General features: G+C 37.8%; 2 protein-coding genes across 6 annotated transcripts in view; one reads left to right on the top strand and one right to left on the bottom strand.

The window, feature by feature from the left end:
• The window catches only part of shc1 (SHC (Src homology 2 domain containing) transforming protein 1), a 30,494-nt gene extending 19,616 nt beyond the window's left edge, over window positions 1–10,878 (bottom strand). The window contains exons 1-2 of one of the 5 annotated variants that reach the window (XM_065261036.2): window positions 10,422–10,793; window positions 2,351–2,392 (exon numbers count right to left, since the gene is read on the bottom strand). In XM_065261036.2, the coding sequence (XP_065117108.1) occupies window positions 2,351–2,362 (12 nt within the window). In that variant the 5' untranslated portion in view covers window positions 2,363–2,392; window positions 10,422–10,793. Of the gene's footprint in view, window positions 1–2,350; window positions 2,393–10,421 lie in introns of all 5 variants that reach the window. The other 4 variants (XM_065261035.2, XM_065261034.2, XM_073811607.1 and 1 more) reach the window with 4 other exon arrangements.
• Window positions 10,879–11,480: 602 nt separating this feature from the next.
• Window positions 11,481–17,939, top strand: flad1 (flavin adenine dinucleotide synthetase 1). The gene is made up of 8 exons (XM_065245735.2): window positions 11,481–11,844; window positions 12,382–12,595; window positions 13,624–14,383; window positions 16,093–16,240; window positions 16,783–16,881; window positions 17,108–17,297; window positions 17,468–17,541; window positions 17,624–17,939. Exons 2-8 carry the CDS (start codon window positions 12,437–12,439, stop codon window positions 17,757–17,759), a joined length of 1,566 nt encoding a protein of 521 aa, XP_065101807.2. The 5' UTR covers window positions 11,481–11,844; window positions 12,382–12,436; the 3' UTR covers window positions 17,760–17,939.
• Window positions 17,940–22,713: the final 4,774 nt, after the last annotated feature.

The raw sequence follows: 22,713 nt of genomic DNA, 5'->3' as shown, positions 1-22,713 counted from the left end.
CCTCCCTGAAATAAATCATCATGCGAATTCTTTCATCAATTTCTTCTCTTTAAAATCACAAAGTCACGCCGGTTCTTCTTGCTCTGGTTCAGCATCAGTTTCTTTCAGCTTCACTTCGGTATAACGCCGAGATGAACGGCACAGCGGTCTTCTATTGTCCTCTCCTTCCCCCACAGTCTCTCATCCTCTCCTCTCTCCACCTCAGTCTGTGTGTGAGGAGCGATGCAGCCGACTGTCCTCTATTCTCCTCTCCTCCCTGTCTGGTTGATGTCTCTCTCTCTCTCTCCCTCACTGATGCTAGTGTTGATTCAATCTCTTTCTGCACTCCTGCCCCCTCCCACCCTTCCTCTCTGTCTCCTTGCAGCGTCAGTCATTTATGCATTTATGAGAGTGTGTATGCATGCACAAGCAGCCCGTGCATCTCTCCCTCTCTCTAATGCACACAATTATGATGGGTGGAGTCTGCACTTAACGCTCCTCCCATGGTAACTTAAGATCAAGCATGCCGGAGGAGGGTTATACAGTACGTCCTTCTCTTCCGCTTCCTGAGATCGACTAATCTACATCATTTTCAATTTTCCAGGTTTCATGTGACACCTTAAATCTCAACCACGTCAAAAACCACCACGGCCGAACGAGACACAGGTCACGGGTGAACACCCAAGGTTATCTGAAGCAGTAAACTCGCAGGGACTGCATACATGCTTATGCGTTTACAGCGATCGTGCAAAATGCCTAATTGACGTATCTGAATAACCAGAGTCAGGTTGTGAATCATTCAGGCGAGTGACCTGGTTTCAGGGTTACGGAGAACAGAGTGCACGACTACAAATCCCAGAATGCACTGGGTGAGAATGCTATCTCTTTTTCGAAAGACACAAAGTACTGTGTTTGCTGCAAAGACACAATGATTTATGTTTGGTGGATTCTTCCCTGTCACTTCTCTGCTGTCTGTCAGAAGGACTGAAGGGAGGGAATATTTTTGAGCCTAAACACGGACCTTGGCTCCAGGGCATGAGCACGTCTGGTAAGCACACACACACACACACACTCACAGAACAGACATGGGAAGGGGGGTGGGGAAGGAAAGAGAGAGAACGAGTATGCAAAACAAGTACAAAAATACATACATGAAAAAGACAATGTTTAAACGATCTGAAATAACAAGCATTTGCGGTATGACAGACAGTCAATAACAATAGCACAAACACACAGAAATACAGAAAACAGACAATTAAAATACAAAATACACTTCATTGACTATTCAATTTTGTTACAAACATGCAAACTTAGAGCCAAAACAAGCAAAGTGCAACATAATTTGCTTATTCATAAAGCAAGGCTTTAAAGAATAAGGACGAACGAAAAACCCTATAAAACCAAGAACACCAGAGTAGCCAACACCAAAAAGGTAAAGTTAACAAACCCCATCCTAATGTACCACGACACGCACCATACTACAATGCATTTACTAAATATAACCAAATATAAACTTAGTTTCAGATGAATATAAAAGGTTGATCCTTCAGAAGAAGTAAGAAAAAATGTGTGATACCCCAAACAACCCAGATTAAGACACCCATCCCATCACCTGGTGCATGTTGGGAGTGTAACCTGAGGCATAGAGGCTGATGATACTCATTAAATACAATGTGAAGGTATTTGACCAAGACTACCATCCTCTCTAAAGCATCTCTATATTAAGGATAGACAGGAAGTGAATTAACAGCTCGGAGAAATGCAGAGCCAGGCTTTATGGTAAATCTAATGACCTACATTCTGAACTCCCTGCAGAAACGCAATGTTGTGTAAAAAGAGCTGTGCACATGCACATGTGGATGGGAAACAGTGAAATTCATTCACATGCGGAACTGCCGCAACACTAAGTCAAGATCTTCTCTTTTGACCTCATTCATAAAATCGCTACATCATGAATAAATGTATAAACCTCACTTACACTAAATTAAAGAGAACATAATTATAGCGGAGTTTAACATTTTATAAATAATAAACTTAAGTTAAATACCAACATAAGATTTAACAATACAACTACACTTGCTTTAATAGCACAACCAGATAATTAAGGCACACCCTACAAATTAAGGTAATTTGATCAAAATGAAGAATAAGGGGGAATCCATACCCTTTACAAATAGTTTAATTCCTTTTGGTTGGGTGTCCACCGAGGTACAGTTTGGTACGAGGCAGCTTCTGCTTACACCTGCGGCTCACAAGTGACGGAAACGTGTAAAGTAAACCAATGAGGTCAGGTTTTTGCTAATGTATGACCAGCCTCCATGCCTTAGGATATGTACGTGCATGCGTGTGTTTGTATTTTAGGAATGCTTACCACATACTCCATTGGAAAACACTCTTTTGTGTATCAGTTCTCCTAGAAAGTGCATGTAAATGTACATTAGCATGTTCAGACAAAATCATATGACACATCAGCAAAGCCACCAATCACAACAAGCATTTGATTAAAGAAAGTTTAGCTGATATCAAAACACTGAAATCGATCAAAACTGCACCTGATTAGCCAAAGGCACGTGCATTTAATTGTGTACGATTCAAATAAGGACAACCGGACACTTTCTAGATTAGTCCCTTCTCTTTAAAGCACCTAGGAGAAAACATCACGCGTCTCATTTGAGTCAATTTACAATTGCAATCCGGAGGCAAAATAATAGTGCTTGATTGCGAGCACATCCGCACATTCAACTTTACAACATACCGATTGGGCACGTTTAAGAATGGCTGCGAGTATGAATGTCCGTATGCTCGCTGTGAAGGCGGTCGTGCTCAAACAAACCATGGAATGAAAGGAATGGCTGGGGATGATGGGAAATGGGTATGTATGCTTTCGCTTGTCTGCAGCAAAAACAAGCAGACTAAAACAGTGACAGGGAGCACATGTTCCAGCCTGCTGAGAGTTGATCAGAGTAGGTAAATTCTTGAAGCAACCACCCAAAATAGATGTGTTCCTGCAGTCAGTAACCAATAGCAACTCCTCTGGAGCTTTTTGTGTTACTTTGGTAACAATGTCCTCATTTTTTGCAATAATATTGCTGCGCTGTGGATCTTAAAAAGCACAGTGGAACTTTGAAGCCACATTCACACTCTTTAGTCTTTATGTGCAGATGTAAGTCTAATAATAAAATAATAATAATACATTTTATTTATAGCGCACTTTACATCAACTCAAAGACCTCAACATAAAAGACTAAACAACTTAAAAAGAACATTAAAAATAGAAATTTTAGCCATCACTTTTCTAAAAAGATACATTTTAAGGTCTTTTTTTAAAAGAGTGCAAAGTCTGTGGGGCCCTTAGAGAGACAGGGAGAGAATTCCACAGACTGGGTGCAGTCTAGAGAGTAAATGGCAGATAAACACTTTTAACTACGCTAACTTAACTATGATATATTTAGTATCATATTTCAGCTAAGAGACCAAATTTAGTGATTTTTTTATTAATATATAAAAGACAGAAAATGCTTGTGTGGTAATGGCAAGCACTACAAGATACAGACAAGTATTTCATTAATCACATGAATAAATAGCTGGATTAGTTTCACATATTCAGACTTTTTGCTAGAGGCAAACACTGCAGCAAATTCTCAGTAAGAAGCACTTCAACAGACATGTAATGAAAAATATTTTTCACTTTTAAACGGGACATTTCACAAGACTTTAAGATGTTAAATAAATCTTTGGTGTCCCCAGAGTGCATATGTGAAGTTTTAGCTCACTTTGTAGGCATGTGCAAAAATGTGCCATTTTGGGTGTGCCCTTTAACATGCAAATTAGCTGATCTCTATACTAAATGGCAGTGATGTGGTTGGATAGTGCGCATTAATCTGCACAATTAAGAATTAAAGATTAAGAATTAAAATTTATACAGGTTTGTAACAACATGAGGGCGACTAAATGATGACTTTTGGGTGAACTATCCCTTTAAACATGGAAAAATTTTCATGGCCCCTTTAAATGTTATTGAACGTTTACAAGGAAGGTAAATCTAAAATCAGATATAACTCGGAAAATTGAATATACAAATGTGTTCACTGTCCCTTATCTCAATCAACAGAATCTCAAACAAATCTTAGATATCGCAAACACTCACGGCCACCAACCTTAAACTACATTTCATATCTAGCGCTTTGTGTCTTTGTGTGAAACCACTAAAACAGCTAAGAGCGTGAACTTACAGTAAACTGTTTCTCTTTTTTGTTTCCTCATAGATTTCCTAAAACTTATCAGTCTTGACTTCTAGGAACTGCATAGAAGTATACCTAAAAGTATACTTTAATAGAAATTGGGTGTTTGGTGTTATATAATCCCACATGTACAAAATACTTCAATAATTGAAGGTGGATTTTTGATTTTAGAAGTATGTATGCGTGTTTGCACTCCTCTGTCTCAGTCTGTATGAGACAGACATAGACCCAACATAGCCTGCGTTTTCGGCATGATCCATAATAATAGGGTGCACTGAAGTAGCCAGCTGAACTATACTGCAATGCAATAGACCAAGCAGTCCAAAAATGCCCCTGAAGCCACAGTATCTTTATAATAAATCCCTAAATAATAAAGGCGTGGAGACATAACAATAATGACACTTTCCAAGTTAAATGTTCTGACAGGCAGAATCCTTGCTGTTTAACTACTGACAGCTCCATTTGAGACTTCTGACCTGGGTGTGACCCATGTGGGATCCCAGATACACTGCAAGTCTCGTGTCAGCTTGTACTCAAAAAGTCAAGTAATCATGACTAAACTTTAACTTATTAACTTACAAAAACCATAAACTTAAAAAATCAAGTGCAATGATCTTAGTTCAGTATATATGACCACCAAGTTAAGTGAACTTAAATATACAAGTTTTTGTGAGACCCATTACTTAACTGTATTAAAGGAACAAGTTTCCTCAATCAAATGAGTTCAGTCAACTTATTTGGGTTTTCAGTGCGCATGTTATTACGCAAATCAGAGAGAACAACATAAAAGGGCTCTCAGGGTTTTACATGTGGTTTCATATTGGTCTTCTCATATCTTTGATTCTCTCAGTTAGTGTTCTGTATACTCTCATTTATCAAGAAAACTATTTTAACACATGACTGAGACGTATACAAACAACATAAGCAGAAGTTTTGCCACACTCAGTAAACACACAATAGGACCTTGTCCCTCTCACTGTCACGCACAGTAAAGTGGAACTAAAAGTATATTGTACTCAATAATAAAAGATAAATACATTAATCTCATACTGTAACTACTCTGGGACCTAAAGATAAAGGCATAAGGATTGAATTGGGGTAAAATCTCAGATCTTGTTTAAGTAAGAATTACATTAGCGTTCAGTCAGGCTACTACAGGATACAAAACCAGTCTAGTCTATTTTAGATCTCTCCCTACTTCTGTTTCTTCCTAGTACTACCACAGTCTGTTCACCTAAATACACAGTGTAGCCAGCTTCCTCAAACACTAAACACTGAATTCTAATGAAATAGCTATTACTTTTCCATTTCATTAACCTTAAAGGGATAGTTCACCCAAAAATGGAACCTCATCATGTTGTTCTAAACTTGTATGAGTTTCTTCTGTTATACATAAAAGATGATATTTTAATAAATGACAGTAAACACACAGATGGTACTCATTTTACTTCTATAGTATATGTTTTTCCTGTATGGAAGTCATGGCATACCATCAACTGCGTGTGGTTACTAGGGGTGTAATTCGGACAGTTCATTGCGATATGATACAGTAGCCATTATCTCCGCCGGCTATGCGGTATTTGACGATATCTCAAATGTTTGGTGCAATTACAATTTGATTCAATTAATTTATCGATACTTTAATATTATGTGCCTAGTTAAGCAGTTACATTTTTAATAACTCAGGAATGCAACCAAATATAACACATACATTTTTAATTAAACTCTGTAAAAAAAGGCACAATCTCGGTCCCAATTGGGACATTTAACACAACAAACTAAGAAAAAAATACGCTTTTGTAAATAAAGAAAGATAAATAATGAGAGACAAAATGCCACAAAATCAAGCTTATGATGGCAAGAGTCAAAGTCTCAACAGTTTTTCAGTTGGTGCTGGCAAATGTTTTCTGCCAATCTGTTTGTCCAATTCATTTTCCAAATACAAAATATTTTCAAACCCACAATTTGCGTCCGATAGCAGCCAGTCAAAACGTCTTCTGCCTCCTTCACTGTTACAACTGCTTTATTACGGCATTGCATTTACTTGCTGACACTAGCACACAACAATGAATAAAAATGTGTGCTTTGGCGGAAATGTGTAGATGAAGGTCACGTCAAGGAATGAAAACACGGAGAGTGACTAAATAAAGGTATCAATATTTTATGTGTGGCATCGAATCATTAGAAATTTAATCGATGCATCGATCCATATCGATGTATTGTTGCACCCCTAGTGGTTACCAACATTTATTTATTGTGTTTAACAGAAGAAACTCATACAGGTTTAGAATAACACAACATTCATTTTATTTTTTGAGTGAAGTTATCGCCAGGTCACAATATACTTTTGCCTTCCCTTTTTCCTCTTTGCCCCTTTTTATCCCTTCAAGGAACATTAATGGTCAACAAAAGGAGCAAAATAAGGTCAGAGCTTCCTTTTAAAGAAAGCTTTAAAGAATGCCTTTTGTTCTGCGAAATTGCACGTTAAAACAAACAAACGTTGAAATAAACTTGTGATTGGCTGAACACACATATTTATTCAATCTATAGGTCAAAATCTAAACTCACAATCAGTCCTGTATTATAAAATCTGGACTAAGGAAAACATTTGTTGGAGCTCACATTTCCAAATGCCTAGGCGTCAGGAGCACAAGTGCAGGATTTGAAAAACAGCTTGTGGCTCTCTGACAGTGGGTTTGCCACGTGTGGGTTTGCTCATAGCAAGACCATTTGGACAAAAGGCCCAAGCATCTCAGGGAGTAAAAAAGTTCACAGGAACCACAAACATCTCACCGGGGGCTGAGCAGGATGCATACGTGATCTTGGAGACGGTCTAACCCTTGGAAGAGTTCAGAGGTCAGGTAACACTCCTGGCACACCCAAACTTAAACTCTGAAAAAACTAGTATACACCCAAAATGTTGTTATTGTTTAACTTAACTTAATGCCACTAGGTTATTTGTCTTGCTTCTACACAGACAAAAAGGAGATAAAGAGAAAAAAGCAATATCTATCTCATATGTTCTGCATAACATCTCATTTTGTGTTTCACAGGGAATATTATAACAGGTATGTAATGGCAAGTGGACATTTTCATTTTTTGGTGAACTAATCCTTTTTTATAATGTGAAATGGAATATACTGAATAGATATTCCAGTTGATATGAGTTTAACTTGGAAGAAAGGGGGCAGAAAACAGGTTTACCTCCTTTATCAAAAACTTGAGGCACAGTACTAGCAGGACGATATTTGATGATCTGTTAAAAACAGGCAGACTACGGTGAAGAGAGACAGACAGACAAGAACCTATTTTTATTTTACTGACTGATTATAGATCAAAAAAGTCATAGAGAGTTTTAAACAGACAATGTGGTCATATCAGTGTTTCAAGACAATACATTGAACAGGAAATGCCCCCTCCCTGCCCCTTATATCGGTTTAAAGGCAACCAATTAGGTGTCGAGAAAGAGAGGAAGAGTGAAGTATGAAAAAACAAAAGACAATGTGTGCTGCATGAAGGTCTGTGTGCAGCAGAAGCAGAACACTTCAGCCACACACACACACACACACACACACACACACACACACACACACACACAACTTCTATGTATACTGCTGCCTTCAAAAGACTATGCGGCTTCAATACCTGACCATCTTCCTCTCTGTGCAGATGGCATGCTCGCTTTGTTGCAAACCAAAGCGGCATCCTGTTGACTCAGAATTGACCACCCACACGTCATTATCACTCTAGTTTTGCTTGTGGTGGTCAAACTTTCTCAAAAGTTCACACCATTTTTTTGCAGACAGGCATCTTTTAAAGAAAGCCAAGCCTCAAGGATCACAACACTGGAGCCTTATGACAGGATACAGAGGGCAGGCTAGGACAAAAACACGGCCTTTTAACAGTCTCAGAGAGAGGTTAATACTGTTTTAGATAGTTCACAGCTGAATTTTCACCCATGGGGAAACACATTTGACATTATGCCCACTGTCCAGTGTAAAGAAGTTTATCATACGACTACTGTAGATGATGCTGTAAGTGCATGTTTAAACAGTCCCAATGTGACCAGGCAGATTTAAATTCTAGAAAATGTGCACGTCATCCGAGTAATCAAAAATATAAACTACTCAGTGGAAATTATGATAGCACAGGAACATGATATCCGGTATTGCACTCCTTTGAGTCATGATGGGAAGTTTGGGATTTTGGCCTTGACACGTAATGACATAATAAGTGATTTGACTGGTAATGTAAACCAGACAGTGGGATAACCTCAATAACATTTTACTATAACAATTACATTTGTGTATCTTTTAAAAATCTTACTGATTAACCTTGTATTATCTTTTAAACGACTTCATCTAAAGCTTAGACGAGGCCAAAAGAGGCTTGATGCCAAAGCGAGTGGCATGAGTTTCTCCTCTCTACTCTGACAGATTCAGACACTTTTCAGCTGCCAGGGACAGATCGATACACATCACAAACAAAAAATGCCTGTTTTTTTACATCTGAGATGGAGCAGGTGTGCGTCATTGTGATATCAGCCCGGCTCAAAGATACAATTTAGCAGAACTTCAACTGTCAACCGGCTCATCCCGCTTGTGATCTGGCTAAAAGGTGTTGCATCTAGCACTTCCCTTACCAGTTAGTGTCGTCTGCAGGCAAGCTGATAACATATCCACTTATGAGAAGATTGAAAAAAGCAATCCTCCTGACAATTCATAACAAATCCTGTTTGATCGGTCATGATGCCACTGTCAATCATTTGGCTATGACGAAAATGGTCTAATAAGAAAACAACAACATAAACTGATTTTGATTCGGAAGCAACTTACTGACCCATTACAGAACTTTCCAACTAATGTTGTATGTGCGGATAACTTACTTTAACTACAAAGAATTTGTCATGTCCATAAATGACAGGTTCATAAATAATCTGCCTCATAAACCGACCTTAAGAAATTAAATTCTGTCATCAATTCTTCACTGTTATTTCAACCCAAACCTGTGTAATAATTTATTTTTAAGGAATATCCACTTTTTAACCAATCTTAAGCAGCACAAACACAGTCAATATAAAGTATGCACACTATATAGTCTTATGAGGCCACAAAACAGCTCTGTATGCAAAACAGACCAACATGACAGAATTTGAATTTTTAGGTGAACTTTTCTTCCACTGAAGCATAAAAGAACTGCTAAGTATGCAAAAGCAGACATTATTGTGAAGGTTCTTCCTAAATGAAGAGTTTAAAGTTGTTTCCCTTCCATGCAAATCTTCGATTCAAAACCTGATCAGGAAGTCAAAGTGCTTTTGTGAGGCACAAGTAATCATAAAGCTACTGGGTGCTGTTCTGTATTAGGACCTAAGGAAATGATGCAAAACATGTTGGAGAGACATATGGTGACCTGGCTTTTGTTAATAAGCAGTCTACTCATGTATAATCAATATGAGACTATCCATAAAAACATAGATAGACGCTATATAAGAGATTGTAGGCAATGTACAATTCCACCAAGTACTGACTCAGTTTCCTGGAACTTACATCACATGTATTGTTTTATAAATGACGGAGTAATCTCACGAATAGCTCGAGTCCAATGTCATAGTCAAACGTCTGACTTGATTGTAATACACGGGCTTGTCCCTCATGTCGACCTGAATCGTTGAGTTGCTGCTGCAAATGTCTGCGACAGCTGCTCGTTCAGCCGATGAGACCTCGCGCTGGTCTACGACTCGCAGCTGGTCAGATCAGTTTATGATAAATAGACCAAATATCGAAGACAACTACTCACAACAACAGATAATTTACATTTGTGCGGCTGTAATAATGCAATATAACTACAAATTAAAGCTAACAAGTTGATTAACTCACCTGTTACACTCGTTTTGTTCACTTTTGTTTTAACTACAGCATGTAACAAATCACAAATAACTGCGCTGAATAAGTGTGAAACTCGTGATGTAAAAGTGTGCTTCATAGAAATAAAATGGCAATACAGGCCGTTGAAGAGACGCAAATCAAGATGTTTTCCATAGAAGAACTATTAAAACAAAAGTAACGCGTCATGTCTGACTGTGGTTAACAGTTGTTAAGTTTAAACTTATCAGTTTCATTGGACACAAACATTCGAGCACGTTTTAGTATTCCCGTCCCAGATCGTGCAGTATGACTGTGGTCAACTTTTGCCAGAACTTACCCACTCGCTTCCTCTCGGCCTCTCGATTCCGGTCCCGCTCTCTCCTAAAGCACTTTTAGATCAACTTTTTAAATTATCACATTTGAGGAACAAAGACGGTCCGGATATGGACAAACCGCCCTGTCTCGCCAGGCTCATTTAAACGTCGAGCAATGTCACGAATTTTTCTTATAGCTCTGCCTTCCTTTCCTCCCCCCAGACTAACCCCCTTTTCCACGGTCCAAAAAAGTCGCACTTCCGCGATCAGATGTTGCTCGTGTCATGTGGTTTGGCGTCCACGAGAGCGCCCGCACCTGGCTTTCTGAGTTTGCGCCCTGACCTGTTTACTACGTTTAATACACATCTCAAGAAGTGAATTGTTCTTAAATCGGGATATGATCTCACTCACGGACTATCCCGGGCGTTTGTTGATGAAATTTCCCAAGAGTAAACATAATACAATACCGAGCGTATTTTACTGTAAAATAAAAAAACTTCTATGTAATTGTGCTAATTTAAGTTATTTCTACATTCTTACTGTATTATATGAGCTATGGTGCAATAAGTTGCGTAATGCATTTCCAGGATCACTGCTTGTACAGGAGGAACCTGCTAAAGTGTTTTATCTTTCCTGAATAAGTATAACGTTAGTATGCTAAGGATAGACTTTAAAAGGTAACATGCCGTGTAGGCTACTGTTAAAATGACAGAAAAAACTTATTTTTGTAATAAAGATTTTTTCTAAAGTTAATGTGATTAACCATATAAAAATAAATCGTCTGTTTACATATAAAATATTTCACCGTTTCCAAACATTTTCTACATATTTGAACAAACAGATACATCTATTACAAATAGGGTAATTAATTAAGCTTCAAAATGTGTAAATACGAAAGATACAACGTTTATATCTTTTATCAAACTTGTCAAAGAAATCTGCCAGTAAGTTAATCATAAGGGCATTCAGCGCGAGTGCACTACAGCGCCACACTTCCGACTATGAATTCCTCCTCCCGCCCTCTTCACGCCGATTGGGCAATTCATCAAGGAAGTAATACCATGTCCGGCCAACGGGCGTCACGTGACAGGCGGATGACGACATGTTTCTTTACTGTACCAGGGGTCGTTTGTAAGGAGTGAGGTGTCGTTTGATTAAATATAATCAAAAACATATAAATCTGGTTCTCGATTTAGTATAATCTTTGCACTTAATGTTGACTAATTGCAATGTTTACAAACGACTTGCTTACCATGTTAAACGTCCGTTACGTCACGAGCATGCGGAGCGGTGTTTTACTTATATGACAGTACTTTTGAGTACACATGATTGCATGTTCAGTTATCCATTAGACGCCCTCTCTGAATGATAAACGCCTTGGATTAATACACAGTGACTGCACTAAAGAGGAATAACGGCACCATTCATTTACATCCTGCATTACAGGTAAAGGAACAACAAAATATCTATGAATGTCCCGCTAAGAACCGTGTGTGTATTGTATGTTTCTGCTAAAGACATAACCTAAATGAAACTTAATAGCAGAACAGTTACCGCTGTTTCTGTCACACATTTGTAATTATGTACCCATAAGAAGGTTATTAAAAGTATAAAGTTAGTTCTGGACCGGTGTGTTTAACTTTTTTATAACCAGCTTAAGTAACTAACTCGTCGTTGGTTTGCATGTCACATTTTGTTTAGGGGTTTCACTTCTAGAAGTCACGTGTTTTCAAATTTACTGAGTAAATCAAAGACAGTCCAAAGTATTCAGTTAAGGTCTTTTCTGTGTTTAAATTATCCAAAACTAGTTTGTTAACTTACTGTAACTGTATGTTCATAAAATAATTCTAACTCATTTGTAATTCACTTTGGAATAAAGCATCTCCCTAAATGAATAAATGTATACATAAAAATAATTCTGTAGTCAATTGTAGATTCAGGACTAGTTTCATTGCTGAGATTTTGCCTGCTTGTTCCCAACAGACCGTCTCTCTCTACTTCTTTCTGCTTTTCTCCCGTGTCATCGTTTTTGGCCTGAATGCTGCAGGCATTGCCTCAGATTAGTAGAGCAGTTGTGAGGATTCGTCGAGTTGGAGCACAAATCGTCCCAATGGCTCAGAACTGCAGTGACTCATCCACACAGAAGGGAGGCGCTGTCACTGCAGCTATTCTTATCATAGGAGATGAGATTCTCAAGGTGAAATTACAGCTTTTAATGAGTCATAATAGACCCTTAAAGGTAGGGTAACAGATTTGATCCTGAAACATTTTTAGTTATGCTGGTTAAAAGTCTCCTCACATCCTGATAGCAATCACTGTGTTAAGTTGTTTAAATGTATTTGTAAAAATTTATGTCATCTGTGAAAGGCGTAGGACCAAAAAATGTTCAACAAATCATAGATTTCGGTCCGAACGGACGTTTCCTTTTATGTCCCTCATACGTAAGCGTAATTTGAATTCCCACTGCGCAGCGAGTCCACGCAGATACCATACGTCATCGGCGCGTTCACATGCGCTCTGTCTGTAAACAGCGAGAACACCAAACTTTTCTGCTGAATTGACAACCTACACAGGAGCAACAAAACTAAATGCATCTTTTATAACAACAACAGCAAAAACTGCCTGGATCAGCAAGAGCAAAAACCCAAATTAACATCTGTAACTTTACCGCGAGATGCAAACAGCTACAGGAGGCAAAGGGTCTGAAAGGGTCGTTGCACTGTTTATTTTGGTAAGGTAGGTACGCGATATGTTTGTATTGAGATGGATTCAGATATTCTACTTTGATGAAACGTTGTGTTGCTTATGAAATTTGTGTTCGTTTACGGATTAGCATAACGATATAGTTACTACGTCTACACAATCGAACGTGTGCTTAAACTAATTCTGATGTAAACCAGTTGTTTATTTTGGTTTTTTTGGAAGTGTTATTCACTTTGTACTGCAAAGTTTTCTCACTGGTGAATGAGACATGAGACGTGACCGTCTGATCTGTGCGTGTTCATGTGTTTGGAAAGAGGCGTGACTTTGGAGAGCGATTTGACTTGAGGGTGGGATCGGGATTTCATTGCTAGGCGGCTACCGTTAGCATTTTTCAAAATGTGTTACCCTACCTTTAAAGTCATGCCTTTAAATTTTATTAATAATATTGCATTAAGAGTTCAAGGTGGATTTTATTATGTGTTATTTATGCATAAAGATAACACAATTTTGCTAATGTTTCAGGGTCACACTGTCGACACTAACAGTGCTTTCCTGTGCCGCGGGCTTCGCAAACTTGGTGTCACCGTACAGCGCATCACTGTGGTACCTGACATTCAGGAGGTCATCGCTAAAGAAGTATCCCTTCAGTCCTCCTCCGTAACTCACCTCATCACATCAGGTGGCGTCGGGCCCACTCATGATGACGTCACTTTTGAGAGCGTTGCCATGGCATTTGGCGAAGGTCTGCATGCCCACCCAGAACTGACAAAGCTTGTGGAGGAGTTCTTCGGTGTGGCCGATCCAAACAGTGCTACTATGAAGCTCGCCATGGTTCCTGTTTCAGCAAAACTAAATTTTGGCACAGATCCCCAGACCGGCCGGCCAAATCGCTATCCTCTAGTCAGTGTCCGCAACGTTTACATGTTCCCTGGCATCCCCTCTCTGCTGGAACGGTCCTTTAACGGACTTACCCATCTGTTTTCAGGTTCTGGAACCACCTTTCACAGCCGGGAGGTGTTTGTGGATTTGGATGAGACCGAGATAGCCCCGGTTCTGACAAAACTGCAAGCGAGTTGGGGCAACCATGTTTCTCTGGGCTCTTACCCAGATTGGCTGAGCAATTATCATCGTGTCCGATTGGTACTGGACTCGGACAGTGCAGATGAGGTGGTACGGGCACGGGCTCAACTGATAGAGGAGCTACCTAAAGGGAGTGTGGTACCACTTGTCACTGACCCAGTGTCAATCGCGACTGAAGAGGTGTACTCGCTTTCAAACAGCGGTGAGTGAGGAAGGTTGGATGAGAGAGATGGTGATGGAAAGTGAGAAAAAAATACACAGTGAGTGTTGATTTTAGAAAATTGCTATAGAAGTGCTAGAGAGAGTGCCTTCTGTGTGAACCCAAACATGTTACAGGATTGATGGGATCAGCCCTGTGCGAACAATAGGCTGAAACAATGGTGCAAGGGTTGATGTTGTTATGACGCATTTGTTGTCGCAATGACATAGTTATCGTGCAGCTTTTTGTCTGGGGGTTTTAAATGCAGATCAACATACACAATGAAAAAATGTCTGCAAACTGGTTTGAAGCAGAGACCATTGAGCTTCATTTTGTTGAAGCAAAGATTGTTCACCAGCTTAATGCAACGGTACACCATGCGCTAGTTTGTCATCAAATCAGAAAAAAGTGTAGTTTCTGGAGAGAGAAATCATAAGCAAACTTAAAACGCTGTGGAAAATATTCCAACGAATGCATGAATACATTTACATGTCATATCATTAAGTCCTGTGTCTCTATGGGATCTTTATGGGATGTGTGTAAACGGCACACACAGATAAAAAAAATCCAAATCCAAAGGTTTGAATGAACCAAAATCAAACAGGCCCTAGACGAATCCTGGGACATATTATCAGTGTATTTACTGAAATCTAATAACTGAAATATTAAGTGTTCATTTACTATTATTTATGTTTTTCTTTCTCAAGCACAGCTGACTGGTGGTTCATGAAAAATTAAGTTTCAGTGACAGTCTATTTGAATGTAGCCTGGGAAAACCCAGACAACTTCCGGCAAATTTAGATTTGCTCTGGAAGTAGTCTGGCAAAGAGGCCATTTAAGCCCATTTCTAATGCCGACAAATTGCGGTAGCATTCAGAAACATTGGGGTGGGCTTTACACGATGACGACACCGCAGCGCAGTGAAGCAGATTTTGTACATTTTTTGTACAAAGATGGATGCCGGCATGGAACATCAGTCATTCGAATCGGCTATCGCATCTGTTTTAAGTGATTTAAACTTTTCCTTTTCGTCAAAACCCAAGCAAAGAACAACACTCAAAGCCTTCATATCTAAAAAAAAGATGTTATCGCTGTTTTACCGACTGGATCCGGCAAAAGTCTGATATAGCTCTGCATGCGTCATCTCCTTCATCGCTGTGATTGTTTTTAGGTCTATCCAATTGGACACAGAGGCATTTGAGAGAAGTCCGTTGGTGACGCCCCTTTGGAAATTATTTGTCTATGAAGCTTTGCCAGACCATAACTCAGTTACTACTGAGTGGTCTGGTTTTAACCAGGCTAATTTGAATATATAGTTCACCCAAAAATAAAATTCTGCCAACATTGACTTCCATAGTTGGAAAAAAATAATACTATGGAAGTCAATGTTGCCCCAGATCTGTTTGGTTACAATTATTAATCAAAATATCTACATCTGTGTTCAGCAGAACAAAGAAATTTATACAGGTTTGTTTGGATCAACCTGATTAAATGAAATTTCATTTTTGGGTAAACTACCTCTTTAAAAGCGTCTTAAAAAAACCCTGAGTGACCCTTCAAATATGATTCTTTGGGTTTCTACACCTAGTTGATGTATTTGACATTTACCTGTTAAACACAGCGATTTACCAGTTGAGGGTAACCTTGAACATTTTAAATGTATTGTGAGGTCTGAATTGAAAGTAAGTTTTATATGATTTAATTTTCTATAGGTTCACCCCTGGGTCAGAAAGTAGCAACAGCGTTGAGGACCATTGAGACGGCACTGGATCAGTATTCAGCTAATGAGATCTGTGCAGGCTTCAATGGTGGCAAGGACTGCACAGCTCTACTGCATTTATATTATGCTGCTCTCAAACGGTAAGAAAGGAAATAAAACACAAGAGCTGGACAGAAAATAAAATTTGGACCAAATAAAAATTACTAAGGTTGCACAAATATTGTTTTTGCCTTTATGCTGTGCTTCTTCAGAATTAGATTTTTTTGTTGACGGAATGTATTGCATGATGACCCCTGCACAATGTACAATTGTTATTTCAATAAATAACAAACCATCATAACATGTGGCATTTGTTATATAAAAAGACTACAGAAGCAGACTTTCAATTATCTTTTATAAAAAGAAGTTTGCTCTATCAATTTAATGAAAGTGTGCAGTTTGATTTCATTTCCTCTGTCTACTTTCACCAGTAGTCTATTCAGTGTGTAGCAGAAGTTTTACAGATATTCATAATCTCATGCAGAGCTCATTTCAGGTCACTTTGACCAAACACTCACTGGAAAGCATCAATTGTCACTGATGCCCTACATGAGTTTACTGTCTGTTGTTTCATATATGAACATGACATCTCAGTAGTACAGTAGTCTTTTCCTTTCACTCTCTCTCTCTCTCTCTGTGTTAGGCGATATCCAGATGGTAAAGACAAAGTAAAGGCTCTGTATATTCGGACTGTCTCCCCTTTTCCAGAAATGGAGAGATTCTTGCAAGATACAATTAAAAGGTAAGAAATGTACCTATTTACACAGTAAATAAAATAAGAACAACAATGATTTTGAAGAGATCTGGAACAGTTACTGCATCAGCCAATCTACAGTTGTGCCTTGTGATTGAAATGATATATAACAAATAATTGTTCAAGTTTTTCTAAAAAAGCTTTGGGCACTTTTAGGATACTGCATCGCCAGTTTACCCACATTTATTAAACCTCGGTACTTACTGTCCTGTAGATATGATTTGGAGCTGATCTCAGTGGAGGGCAGTATTCGACAGGCACTAAGTGAGGTTCAGGAGAGGAGGCCGGAATTACGTGCGGTTCTGATGGGAACGAGGCGGACTGACCCTTACTCGCACACTCTGAAACCCCTCTGTCCTACAGACCCGGGCTGGCCTGCTTACATGAGGGTCAACCCACTGCTGGTGAGGGAATGCATTACACTTGCATATACACAATGGGACTCATACAGTAATGAAGTTTTGCTCCTTACGTGCAGGTCTTGTACAACAGGTTCATAGCAAGAGATTGTGAATGATGATGAATATTAGATGATTGTTGTATAACCATCATATATTTTTTGCTCTCTGTGTAGGAATGGACATATCATGACATTTGGTCATTCTTGAGAACACTGTATGTGCCCTACTGTATCCTGTATGACAAAGGGTGAGAGGCTTTACAAACAGTCTTCATTCTTAAATAAGATCATCTTCATTGGCTCAAGCTCTTATCTCTTTCTTCACCATAGGTACACTTCTTTGGGAAGTATGGATAACACTTGCAGGAATCCTTCTCTTAAAATGATGGATGGGAGAGGTGTGACCCGCTACAGACCTGCCTACCTCCTGGAAAATGAGGAGGAGGAACGAAACTCAAGGGCATGACGTCATCATTGGAGACATTGTGGATGGCAGAAGTGTAGCTTAAAACATTTTTAACATCTGAAAGACACAATCAAAAACCATGAAGGCTATTTTGTATATGTGTGTAAATGTTTGTTGAATGCACAAGGAGAGTTACTGTATGGGGTTTTTAAGGATTTATATTAAAACAGTAAAATAGTGTCTTGTTTCTCAATCCTTCGAAATTATATTATCAATGAAACTGGTTTTGTGTATTTCGAAGAGGGAATCTGGAAGAGAGTAATATATCCTTGGTTATTGTTATTCACATATATAAGTAATTTTACAACTGAGAAACGCATTCTAAGCATGTGGTACACTTGGCTAAATTTTTTCTGTGATAGCCTAATTTAAAAATGTAATGGCTATCTAACAAAATTAGCCTGAGCCTATAAAGTCACTAGTTTCAAACATGAAAATAGGGGAATCCAGTTGAAAGGTCTTGAAATCAATCATGAAATGCAATGACTGTTTTTGGCCTCATGGGTGCGATATAATCATATTGAACATTTAGGATGGTGAATGCAATAAATCGGTTGTATCCTGTTTGAACAGGATATAATACATTTATAGGGGTTTCTCAGACAGGGATTATCTTAAACCAGGACTAGGACTTAGTTTAATTTGGAAATATAACCAGTTTTAACAAACATGCCTTATTAAAAACATTTCATATGTGCGTTTTGAGACAAAACAAAGGGCACTGATGTATTTTAAGATGTGTCAGTGCAAGTAGTTTTCATTTTGGACAGCTCTTACATTTATTTTATTCTAGGACTAGATTAATTCCTGTCCGGGAAACTGCCCCTTATAGACTTTTAATATGTTCAAATATTTTCACAAACAGAAATTATTTTCATGGAAACATCCAGCAGTAGAAGATTGTAGCATTGTGGACACAGGACATGGTCTTTTTGCTCATAAATGGCCCTGTTTATCAAATAATTATTAGTTAACATTTCTAAGAAACTTCTGCTAATACAAACAATTTACCCAACTTACTACTATGGGAAATTTAAACAATAGAAATAGAAATCACTTCAAAACAATTATAAACAATTCTTTATAAAGTTTTAAGCACATTAATGGAAAAAAAAACATTTTATATGATGTTTTAAGTTCATCCTTGTCCTATGACATCATGACAAGTGACAAACAGATTTAACTTTCGAAACTTGACAAATTTGCTTTGCACATATGTTGTTCATATTATGTCTTAGAAATTAAGATGCACTTATATATACTCTTAAAAGAATGGGAGAAAATGAGAAAAGGTTTTGATCACAATTAGAGAAAAAATAGTAGCAATACAAAAAATATTTTTAGAGTTGGTAAGATAGTTTCAGGTTTTTGAATTCAAAATGTATGACCAGAGTTCAAAATGTATGAATAGTCAGATTTAAAATAAACAAATATTTGAGTCACACCCAACAGCTGAACAATTAATTGTTCAGATCATCTTCAGTGTGTTTGCGTTGCCATCATTTAAAAACATCTTGCAATGACATCAGTGCCATTCTTTTGTCTCAAGATGCACACCAGTAATGTTTTTTTGTAAGGTTTGTTTGTAAAAACTACTTAAATATCCTAATACAACTAAGGCCTAATCCTGGATTAATCTAAACCCTGTCCGGGAAATTACTCCAGTATTTATTAATAATCATGCAGTTGCTATGGATTTTCTGCTGGTGGGTTGCAAACGATTCACCAAAAACATATTTACGATAAAGCTATGTCTCCTCACAACCTTTTCATTAATAAGTTTCGAATTCCCTGACATGCCCGCCCATGCATGATTCATATGCAAACACAATATGCATATTATGAAACATATGTGTTGCTCCTATACGATATAAAGCACTTACAGACAGTACTGTCACTTACAATAAGAATACACTATCAGCACTAGACCAACTTATCTTTGTTTAGTGTTATTAGCACTCCGTTTTTAGCTGGCCTTGTATCAGCGTGTTGTTCCTGCTTTTGTCCTGTACACAGAATTTTAAACTTAAATAAAAAAACACCCGAGCATCCTTTGAGGATCTGTGCAGTTAAGGTAAGCAATGTAAAGATGTTATCTTTTTGAAATTTTTTTAATGAATTTATGACAAAGGAAGATGGTAAGATTAAGTTATGCAGATAAAACTTGAACATTTTTTAAAGATTGTTGATATATTAGGCTGCATTTTAATTTACTGGATGATGTCCATGTCAAAGCAATGTGAAAAAAAATGATACAAATACATGATGTTTAAAATACACGTCAACATGACATTTGTCATACATGTGATTTGTGGTAAAACACAGAGCCTCGCTTTTAAAATAAGCTACAGAGTTGCAATTTAAAGTTGGAGATTTAACTTATACAAAATTATTACATGGCTCTCAGAAAAACTGATTGGTCAGTTGCAACAATTAGTAGTCTGTTATCCCCACAACACAACTGCTCAAACTAACACTCATCCAGGTACTGTGAGTCATTTTGACTGGTTTGACTATATGTTTAATGAGTCACTCCACTTTCGCTTTTCTTCAGATTTTGAGCTAATGAAAAATTTCAAATCAATAGTGTCAGGTTATTTACTCATAAAACAGGTACCCATGGATATGACTCTAAATAACACTTTTAACTTTTTTAAACATTTTTTAAACATATCTTTTTTACGATTTTGCGTTCTGTGTGTACAAACATGAATCCATACTTTTTTCGGAATTTGCTTATTTTTTGTGTTAAGGTAGGTAACTGATTAGGATCCATGTAGATTGTAATGCATTTCCTATGATGACATACATCAACAACAGAATCTTTAAGCAACCTTTAACTTACTGGCTAGATGTTTCAGAGACATTGTCAGGAGAGTTGGTGTAAGTGGACAGCCATCTCTAAGCTGTTTATAGACTCCATCAATGTTTGGAAGCATGTTTTTCACAATTCTGAAGTCACGTGGGGGTGACGGATGAATGCGCTTCAGTGATAAGAGAACTTTTCTTAAAAAACGTCTTTGGATTTTGGGGGGTTTTTCAGAAAAGTAAACAACAAAAAGTTCATAATTCTTTTTCATAGTTTTTGTTTTAAATGATGGTTGAAGAAATTTCTCCACTCGCCTAGCAAATATTGTGGCAAGTATTATGTACTCAACTGTGAAAATGTGCCACCCTTGATTTTTTTTGGATAATTAAGTGACCAGAATTTTTTAACCACAGTGTACATGACGGATTGTATTCTGATACTAATTCTCCAAGATACGAAGGTACTAGGCCATTTAAGGATTTATTGGTGATTAGCAATATTTAAAAATGTATGCGATATTTAACTGATAACAGGTGTAAAGATGCCAAAATTGGGCTTATTTGATCATACTTCTTAGATCGAGTAAGCACACTTGCAGCAGCGTTTTGAACTAGCTGAAGCTTGTTTACCTGATTTCTGTGGCACCCCCTGAGTAACGAGTTACAATAGTCTGTTCTTGAGGTCATAAAAAGTGTGGATAAGCTTCTCTGCATTAGATGCAGACAGCATGGTGTGTTTTTGAGATATTTCTAAGATGGAAGTTGGAAGCAGACGTTGTAGATATGACTATAGAAAGATAGATTGGTGTCAAACATCACACCTAGGTTCTTTACTGTGGAAGATGGCACAACAGTGCAGCTGTTTACAGGCAACTTGTTATCTGACATATTTTGTTTGGAGCGATTCGGTTCAATAATAATTATCTATGTCTTATTGGAGTTTAGCATAAGGAAGTTATTTGCCATCAAGTCACTAATACAATCTGTTAGCTTAGAAAACTGGTGGGTTTCACTAGGATGTGAGAAGATGTAAAGCTGGGTATCATCTGCATAGCAGTGAAAACTTATTTTAGGTTTCCTGATAATGTCTTCTAGAGGTAACATATATAACGAGAACAGGATAGGACCTAAAACTAATCCCTGCAGTACGCCATATTTAACTAGAGAGTGACATGACTTCCTCATTTACATAAAGTGATAGCAGTTGGTTATATATGATCTAAACCAGGCTAACGCCTGCCCATGATGCCAACCTAGTTTTCTAGTCTATTGAGTAGGATTGTGTGATCTATTGTGTCAAAGGTCTAGTAATATAAGAATTGAGATTTCACCATGATCGCATGTTAAAAGGAGGTAATTTGCAACTCTAAGCAATGCGGTCTCTGTGCTATGGTGGGGCCTGAATCCTGATTGGAACTTTTCATACGTAATATTATTCACTAAGAATGTGCATAATTGGCTTGCCACTACTTTTTTGAATTTTAGAAAGAAAGAGGAGATTTGAGATTGGTCTAAAATTATGAAGCTCTCCCTGGTCAAGGTGCGGCTTTTTAATGAGAGGTCTAATAGTTTGAAAGCTGGAGAGAACCCAAGTGCAAGACACAGATGTACAAAAAAAGGGAATTTATTGTGACACAAAAACAGAAATCAACAACCCACGAGGGGGCAAAACAACGAATATGATAGACTACACTAAACTGGGTAACACTAAACAATAAACTGACAGAACACAATACACGTGATTAACCTAGACTAGACTGACAAAGTACTTACATGGATGTAACAAAGCATGGTACAACACATGGAACAACAATGAACAGGCACTGACTTCTTCTTCTGGTGTTTTATGGCGGTTTGGCAAACCAACGAAAAGGTGCATTACCGCCACCTACTGATCTGGAGTGTGGAGTGGGCATAGATTTGGAAGAAAGAAATACAAAAAAAAAAAAAAAAAAAAAAAAAAAAAATTTAAAACCTAAATTCTGTTTATTATTCCTATGTTTTTCAAATATTTAAATAATACTTCTTGAATTCTTGATTGCCTACCCTCTTTTCCTAACAATACTTTTAATGAAATATTTTCAACTCCCATACATCGTAATTCTTGTATTAATTCTTGTATCTCTCCATTTCATATGCAGAACAC

This window comes from Paramisgurnus dabryanus, chromosome 13 (genome assembly GCF_030506205.2).
Source record: "Paramisgurnus dabryanus chromosome 13, PD_genome_1.1, whole genome shotgun sequence".
Taxonomy (NCBI): Eukaryota; Metazoa; Chordata; class Actinopteri; order Cypriniformes; family Cobitidae; genus Paramisgurnus; species Paramisgurnus dabryanus.
Note: the sequence above shows the minus strand (reverse complement) of the source record. Positions and strands in the feature narration are given on the sequence as shown.